We start from the raw sequence: 9,426 nt of genomic DNA, 5'->3' as shown, positions 1-9,426 counted from the left end.
AGGTGTGTATCATTGTTTGTTTTCATTATATTTGATGATGATTTCATGCATTTGTGCTTATAGAGGCTTGTGTATGTTGGGTGTTTGAAGTTTGATTTTTGTAGTTTATGTGCAAACTTTTGTATTTTTTCTCTGTTTTTTTGTTAGATTAGTTGTTACAATTAGTGAATGATGTTTGCTATTATTGAAAAAAGCGACATTGTTAGTGAATTAAGGTTGTAATAGATACAAATCCTAACTTATACCTAATGTTTTGTAATGCTATAGTTTCAGATGTGATTTAGTTTTGTTTTTGTTGTTGTTGTTTCTTCTGTTCAAAGTTCTCTGTTTTATTGTCTTGTTGGTAAAATTAGTGATTGTTGTTAATTTGCTGGAACATGAACCAGTTCAGTTTCAACTTGTGACTGTTAACAGAAGAAGGAAATTGGAGTCGCCATCATGCTGGAGACTTTGAAAATCTCATCACCATGCTTAGGTTTAAATTTAGTAGTGTAATCCTCTAACTTGTTGTTATGTTCATAGCATTAGATTTGTTTTAAGTGCTATTAACAAGGATCTTTATTCGGTTTTTCCTTCTAGTTTAAGTTCTATATATTTTTTAGAATCCTTTATGCTATTCTTGCAACTTGAAAAACCAGCATCCATCAACATTTTTCACAAAATTAAGGAAGGATTTTACGAAATTCATGAAAGCGTTCTTAAACTTTAGGATGACCTTCATAAAAAACATTGAAACTTAAGGATGACCTTCATAAAAAGTCTAGATATTGTTAAATGATATCATTACCTCTCACTAAGAGCTCGTTCAACTGTGGTATTTAAAGGGTTGTTAAGGGTTGCTTAAGAATATAAATAAATATAATCTATACTATGAAAGATAGCCAATATATCCATTTGAGTGACAGGTCAACATTGGAGAGAGTGCCACATTTATATCCTCATTAAAAGCAAACATACCTAAACTTAAAGGAATATGAAACATCTTTAATGTCTTTTATTCTTTTTTTATATCACAAACAATTTTAGTATTTACATAAGAAATTTAGAGAGTCTTAGAACATGTCCCAAGAAAATAGATGGATCACCAAAAGAGTAAAGGGCATAGGGAGTGACTCAAAACACCACCTTTTCCTCTTAGTATAAACAATGAATGTATGGGCATATGGTTTAGGCGTTACAATTTTGTCAATAGTTTGAAGAGTTGCAGCAGTGATAGAGATATTGGTTAATATTGTAGAGAAATTCATGAAAGTTTGTCCCTAAAGAAATAAAATTTTATATATAAAGAAGACTGGGGTTTCGTTCACTATCAAATGGAAGATAGTTGAATAAAACTGTAGAATGTTGGTTTAGAAAAATACAGAGACAAAGAAGAATATAGTTGAATAAATTCATGACTGTTGGTTTTCATATTCTAATATTTAGAAGTTGTCAAAAAAGAAAACTGAATGAAATTCTTATTAAAAACCAAATTCTAGAGTTATATTCAAGAAATTGAAGAGCTAACATAAAAGGAAGATGTCTATCTTAACTATATCTATTAAACATTTAGCCAGGGTGCAATTCTTGATAAAAAAAAATGTAGTGTTTCATAGTATTTAATTAAGAAGCTTATTAAGTATGAATATATCTAAATACTTAAGCTTTTTTTTTTGAATGAATGTAAAATTTATTCAACCAAAAAATTCTTTGTTACAAAATATGCATCCTTAGATCAATGGTTTATTTTGAAGTTTTAAACAAGAATTGTAGAATGTTTAAATCTCTAAAAACAAAGTTGTTCATGCATGTATCTAATAATTCAATTACAAAATGAGAAAACATATGTGAAATATTAAAACAATCAACGTCAAATTATATTTTTCAAGTTTCCAAAATTAAGAAAAAACAAAGATAAACTCTACATGAAAAAACAAATTAATAGCAAAATTGTTTAAGAACAGTTAGGCATAAGCCCGCACATAGCGCGAGTATTCATCTAGTACATTATAAAGGTTAAAATAGATTCTTAGTTAAGCATTTTTAGTATCGATTCTGATCTCATATGTGCTTGTCTCTGATTGGTTGGTCAAAATAACAAAAAAAAAATCGACGGAAGCTTTTTTTTTTTCTCTCTTTCATTTCATGAGCTGATCCCAAAATCGGTGAATTTTTCTCAAGTCGCAATCCGTTGAATTGAGAGAGGAGATGAGTCGGAAAAGGGTGAATTTTCCTCAAGTCTCAATCTTCTAAACTCCTCGACGTTGTCTCTGATTTTTGTTTTAAATCAACCGATCATTGTGAATTCATCTAGGGTTTAGTCTCTCTCTCAATTGGTACAATTTTTTACCTCTCGCTCCCTCAGTTTGTTATTCTCTGATAACATGACTTTCACCCAGGGTATCAATTCCCTATGCAGTTGTAGTACAAAGGGTTATCAATACAAATGGTTGTTATGCTAGCAGATAAGATATGATCAGAACAATGCAAGTCAAGCCAAGCAATAGTGGGGTTTTTCTAATAACCTAAAGTGGGCAAAAGTAAATAAAAGAACAAGAACCACACGAACTAAGTACTCGATGCAAGCGTTCGGGTACAGGATCGGGTGGGGTAATCAGATCAAGAAGACAAGGATGAACAGCTTGAAGGTATACACGAAGCTGGTGATCGAGTACCAGTTCGGGTAAGGAGTCCAGTTATAGAATAAAACTAAACAATCAAGATAAGAAAGCTCCTAAGGATGGGGTAATCGACTCATAAGTGCTCCTGACCAATTTGGGATGTCCTACATGCCTCAAGGAAATATTCCCTAGACAATGAATCTCTTTAAGTCTTGCTAAAACACTCTCATGATAGAAACAATCAACCTTAGTCACTCCCCTACCCAACTCTCGTTGGAGAAACATGACCAAGCAGGCATTACAATCCGATTCATTATTGTCAATAAACTCCTTACACATCTAATCTCTTAGGCTAAGTAAGTAAATCTCTAGCATTGATTGATTCAAGCATTTCAACAACATCTCTCGATGGCAAAACACCCTAGATTTAATCTCAACCTCTCGGTCTGAAAATAGCATTAAGAACACCAATCTAGAAAGGAATATATATAAACATTCAAGCTAGGACATCCCAACCGATCAAAAACACATATTTGTCTATCCCATCCTTAGAAACCTTAATTCACTACTTAGATCTCATGGTAAAAAGCATAAAAACACAAATGAATAAAAATTGCATTGTATTGAAAATAAGATAAAAATAATAGAGTACAGAATCAAAACTGAAAAGAATAGCAAAAAAAAAAAAAAAAAATCGAATCCTAACAAAGTGGAAAAAGTGTTTGAATCTCTCTCTCTCTCTCTCTCTCTCTCTCTCTCTCTCTCTCTCTCTCTCTCTCTCTCTCTCTCTCTCTCTCTCTCTCTCTCTCTCTCTCTCTCTCTCTCTCTCTCTCTCTCTCTCTCTCTCTCTCTCTCTCTCTCTCTCAGAAGCTCTCGCTCTCTGGTTTGAGTGTCTGCGGCGTACTAGGGCGAGAGGAAGAAGAGGGGGGTTTATATATGGAAACCCTTTTAACCTAGCTGCTCAGTTCTGCCCGAGGGTCTACTCGAGGCAGTGCACGAGGTTCAATGTAGTTCCTCGGGTAGGGCTTCGGGTTGTTCTTTGTGCTCTAAGATCCTCTTTGATCCGGTTGAGGTTCAAACTGTTCTTCTTGCACGATCGCTCCTTCGGGTACATGCTCGGGTTTGACCTTATTCTTCCCCATTTTGGGCTCCAAAGCCCCTGTTTTCATCCCAAATGCGCAAATGCAATAATGCAGCACCCTAAATGGCCTAAATGCAAATTCCTACAGTTAAGGACCTAAAAATGCTAAGGTTAAGGTATATATAATGCAAAATATGGACAAAAAAGGGTGTCTAAAACATGTAAGTTAGAGAGTTATCACACCCCAAACTTATCTCTTGCCAGTCCTCTAGCAAGGAAGTAGGAAGATGAGGTTTGAAAATGGGGACTCATAACCTTTTAGTGCTAAGCGAAGGATTCAAGCTATAGTCCTTAAAGATAGTTTATCGGTACAAATATTTTTCTATGCTTATCACCATGCATCGATCTAGCTCATCCTCTAACTATCAGTAAATACTTGCGATTCCAAAGAACATCTCTTTCACATTCATTAAAGTGTTTTGGCGAATTCTTGCAATTGGAAAGCGAATCAAGCTCAATCGGTTTCAAGGGTAATGCTTTTTGGTAGGTAGGTTTCAAACAATATCTTTTGGTGGCTTACTCTCAAAAGAAGAAATGCTAGACAGTTGTGAAAACTATCTAAGATTGAGAAGAATTGAGGCATACAAAGCTTAACTCTTGATGATCTACCTTTTTCTCATTCACTTTTTTTTAATCAAACACCCTAGAGTAAAACTGCCCACAACCTAGATTTTAACTCCCTTTTTACAATCCTTACGGTCTTAACTTTAAACATCTAGCTCTCTTTTACAAATTTTTTATTTCTTTGCTATACTCCTAATTTTTATATATTTTATTTTTTATTTTTTTTTGTTTCTCTTTTTTTTTTGGGAGACTATAGCAAGATCTTTCTCCGTTTTTTTACTTATAGACTTAGAGCTAATTAAACTCAAAATTAGGGACTCTCTTCTTTAGTTTCTATTTTATTCTTCAACCCAACCCCAAATAAACATGCTAACCACCTATCTTTCAAAACCGATTCTATTAGCTAGTCCAAATGATTCTAAACATAGCTAAAACAAGAGTCAGTTCTTTGTCGTTCTCAATACTCTCAAGGTTTCACAACCTATAGCACCATGAAAAGGTCTCACTCAACAATTCACAACAAGGTTTGAAGAAAAGGTTTGGGTTCAAGGGTAGGGAAAACAATTTCGGGTTAAGGGAAAAGATTGGCAAAAATAGAGTGTTAACCCGATATTTAGAGTTACCATGAGCAAGCATTCAAGTTCCATAAGCAAGATAATTTAAGTTCAGGTTAAGTCCAATAATATAGAGATGCTACAATGTTCAAGCAAGTTTCACACAAGTGGAAGAAACTTTCAAAAGACACAAAGTTTTAAACAAAGTTTCTTCATTTTTTTCTAGAGATTGATCAAGCAACAATGAACTGTGATTAAGGGCAATGACTTCAATCCTAAGGTTAGACTTTAAACAAGGTGGTTTTAATCATTGTCCCCTAAAATGTATATGCAACAATCCTATATGAACCACTCTAGACTCAATACTAATATGTAAATGCAACTACATGAACACTCTTTTTTTTTTTTTTTTTTTTTTAACTTTTTTTTTGGTCTTTTTTAATGCAAATAGATGCAGACTCAAATGAATAAAACTATTATGCAAAAATTTGAAAAAAAAATAAGATAATAAAACACAATGTTAAATACATTTTCAGACTCTCTCCCAAACTTAAATTACACAGTCCCTTCTGTAAATAAAAGTCTGAAAAAGAAATCTGAGAATCACACGAAGACAATGATACAAAATGTAATGGTACTTCATGGGTTGGTGAAAAAGGAGGTTGTGGCAGCCTCCATGCTCGCCAAAGTGTACCCTGGATCGTCACCGGCTTCAGCAGGTGCCGGGATTCACTATCAGAAAGCTTGGTTATGTGCACGGACGATCTGCTCGGACCAGCATCCGAAGGGTTGATCGGGTAAGGCATCGCGTAGCTCACCGGGTAGGGCATCATGCAATACGAGGGGTATGGTGGGAAAGGTCTGGAATGGTCACCCGTGTAGCTGCTCGCAGGATGCATCGAGGAAGGCATCGAATATGGCATTTGGTAGGTCTGAGGGAAAAGACCCGAGTGGTCACCCGAATGTTTGCCCGATGGAGGCATCGGGTATGACATCGTGTACCCCATCGGGTGAGGCGTCGGATAGGCCTCTGAGTGGCTTCTTTGTGACCTATCAGGTCTAGTTGCACCCTCCTCAGCTTGTGGCTCGTACGATGACGCCCTATAAGGCTTTGCAAGTGCTAAACCTTAGATTCCTCATAGTGGTCCGCTCCTCCCCATCCATGTGGCTGTGTATGCTGAGGCGGGAGCTGAGGCACAGCTTGCCTTGTCTTGCAACTCCATAATCTGTCCTCCCATCACCTTTATTGTGCCGGTAAGATCCTTCACTTTCCTTGCTAGGAACTTGTTCATCCTCTTCAACCACCCGATTCTCTTGTGAGCTTCTCTCACCCCTACTTCTTGCTTTTGAGAGCAAACATACTCCTAAAAATCGTAATCCTCTGAATCACCTCCCTGTCCTTGCCCTGTTGGCTCCATCTCTTCGGCTTCAGATTCTCCCTCAGGGTTGTACAGCTCCTCTAATGGTGGCATGAAGTCTATGTTTGCCCCTAGCCGGATTTTTGTGAACACGATGTTGGGCGGAATCATTTGAGTAGCTCCGACTCCTGGATGAACGACGAAGAGGAAAAGTGGTTCCAAGAAGATCAAGGAGTTCTAGCCATCATTCAAAACTCCATTGATGCTCCCATCCTTGAGGCCTACTCATATTGCAAAACTGCAAAGGATCTATGGGATACACTCCAAAATGTGTTTGGTAATGTCACAAATGTCAACCGCATCTTTGAGATCAAGCATGCCATCAACAACCTCAATCAGGAGGATATGGAGTTTACAAAACACTTTGGCAAGTTCAGATCTCTTTGGGCTGAACTAGAGATGCTTCGACCGGCGACTTGATCCGGCGGTCCTAAACGAATGGCGTGAACAAGACAAAGTTTTCGGTCTACTCTTGACACTAAACCTCTCCTACAATGATCTCATCAAGCACATTTTGAGGTCGGACAAGCTTCCAAGTCTTGATGATGTTTGTAACCAGATTCAAAAAGAACATGGCTCTATTGGGTTATTTGGAGGCAAAGGAGAACTTGTAACAGCCAACAAGGCAGAGATTGCTACTGCAAACAAAGGATACTTCAAGTATGAAGACAAGAATCCACCATTTTGTGAACATTGTAAGAAGACAGGTCATTTCAAGAGCCGATGATGGTTCCTTCACCCCCATCTTCGTATCAACCATGGCGGACCATGTCGTGGAGGACCAAGAGCTCACCAAGCAAACATGATGGGAGAAGCACCAACCTTCACACAAAATGGGCATACTCCGGAAGGTAATGGGGCTGCTTTAATGGCGTCATCGGAGCTGGTGAGGAAATCGGACCTGGATGCTCTCATCAAAGCCCTCAAAGAGGCGTCCGGTAACTCTTATCTCGCCTTAAACCCTACTAAACCTCTTATTATTGACTCTGGAGCTTCTCATCACATGATTAGTGATTCTAAGTTAATTAGTGAAATTAAACCAGCAAATGGATATGTGATTATAGCTAATGGAGAAAAAGTTCTAGTTAGAGGCATTGGTAATCTAAAACTATTTGATAAAACATCTAAAGCTTTTTACATGCCTAGCTTTACTTCAAATTTGTTATCAGTTAAGAGAGCTACTATTGATTTAAATTGTTATGCAATATTTGGTCCTAACAATGTACATTTTCAGGATATTGACACAAGTAGAGTGCTTGGCCAAGGAGTCTCGAAAGATGATCTCTATGTGCTTGAGGATTCCAACCTAGCTTCATCTCTATCTTCCTGTTTTAGTTCAATTGTTGTTAAGGCTAATAGTGCTATTTGGCATGCTAGACTAGGACATCCCCATTTTCGAGCCTTAGAACTTATGTTTCCAAATATGTCTTTTAAAAATGAAGATTGTGAGGCTTGTATCCCTGGTAAATATTGCAAGTCTGTTTTTCCTAAGTCTATGACTATTTATGAAAATTGTTTTGATGTAGTTCATTCAGATGTTTGGACATATCCCTGCCTATCTAGAGAAAATCAAAAATATTTTGTCACTTTTATTGATGAAAAATCCAAATATACTTGGTTAACCTTGCTTCCTTCTAAAGATACGGTTCTTGAGGCATTTATCAACTTCCAAAATTATGTGACTAACCACTATAATGCAAGGATTAAAATTTTGCAATCAGATAATGGTGGGGAGTACACAAGTCATGCCTTCAAACAACAGCTCACCAATCATGGCATTATGCATCAAACAAGCTGTCCTTACACACCACAACAAAATGGGGTTGTTGAAAGGAAGAATAGACATCTCATGGAGGTAGCAAGGGCCATGATGTTTCACACCAATGTTCCAAAACGTTTTTGGGGGGATGTTGTATTAGCCGCATGCTATCTCATAAATCGAACACCTACCAAGATTCTTCAAGACATCTCACCATTTGAGGTATTGAACAAAGAAAAACCGGTGTTTGATCACTTACGAGTATTTGGTTGTGTATGTTATGTCTTGAGACCAGGTGAGCGGCGTGACAAGCTTGACACTAAGAGCATCAAGAGTATGTTTATTCGGCTATTCTCCCACACAAAAGGGATACAAATGTTATGAGCCGGACACAAAGAGAGTCCTTGTCTCACGTGATGTTAAATTCGTGGAATCAAAGGGATATTATGATAAGAAGAAGTGGGATGACATCAAAGACTTGACTACATCTCCATCCGATCGAGCCAACAACCTCCATATTCTCCTTGGGAAGCTTGGGGTGGAAACTACTCAAGACAGACCAAGCTCATCAGCGTTAACATCACCTACAACACCTACTAAAGACGATGGCACTACTCACCAATCACCCCTGACTAATGACCCCAATTTTGGTACTCAAACTGAAAGTATGTCGCCACCGTCCCACGATGATGAAGATGGTTTAAATTCAGTTCAAACAGCTGATGACTCCGGTGCCGCTGACGATGTATCAACGGATGATGAGGATGATGTCAATGACATTTTGGAGACTATAGTTCCCTTACACTGAAGCGAACGTCTTAAGAACGTGTCACACGTCTACTACAACAATGTGGCCGTAGCTCACCCTATCTAAGCCGTTTGCACCCTTGCACATCTTCCTTCGGCTCATTAGGCGTTTCTTGGTAACATTGACAAGCATTGGATCCCACAAAGTTATGATGAAGCCAAAGAGCATAAAGAATGGAGAGATGCTGTCAGTGCTGAACGATACGCCATGGAGTCCAATCATACATGGGATGAAGCTGACCTCCCCAAAGGCAAGAAAGCTGTGACGGCATGCTGGATCTTCACTATCAAGTACAAGAGTGATGGGGAGATCGAACCATATAAGGCGCGACTTGTCGCAAGAGGATTTACACAAACGTATGGGGAGGACTATCGAGATACGTTTGCTCCAGTTGCAAAGCTTCATACAGTTCGAGTGGTTTTCTCCTTGGCAACAAACCTGGATTGGGAACTGTGGCAAATGGATGTTAAGAATGCATTCTTACAAGGCGAACTTGAAGATGAAGTTTACATGAGACCTCCACGAGGCTTAGAAGAAACCATTGGCCTAAGAAAAGTATTCAAACTCAACAAGGCTATCTAG

At 37.9% G+C, this 9,426-nt stretch overlaps 1 protein-coding gene across 1 annotated transcript; it reads left to right on the top strand.

Moving 5' to 3' along the window:
• The first annotated feature begins 7,079 nt into the window (after nt 1-7,079).
• On the top strand, nt 7,080-9,426 carry LOC147924486 (uncharacterized). The gene is made up of 5 exons (XM_087496798.1): nt 7,080-7,361; nt 7,512-7,740; nt 7,804-7,814; nt 8,332-8,829; nt 8,950-9,426. Exons 1-5 carry the CDS (start codon nt 7,080-7,082, stop codon nt 9,424-9,426), a joined length of 1,497 nt encoding a protein of 498 aa, XP_087352924.1.

The sequence above is a fragment of the Camelina sativa genome, chromosome 17, assembly GCF_030686135.1.
Source record: "Camelina sativa cultivar CO46 ecotype springtype chromosome 17, ASM3068613v1".
Classification (NCBI taxonomy): domain Eukaryota; kingdom Viridiplantae; phylum Streptophyta; class Magnoliopsida; order Brassicales; family Brassicaceae; genus Camelina; species Camelina sativa.
This window is presented reverse-complemented; position numbering and strand designations above follow the sequence as displayed.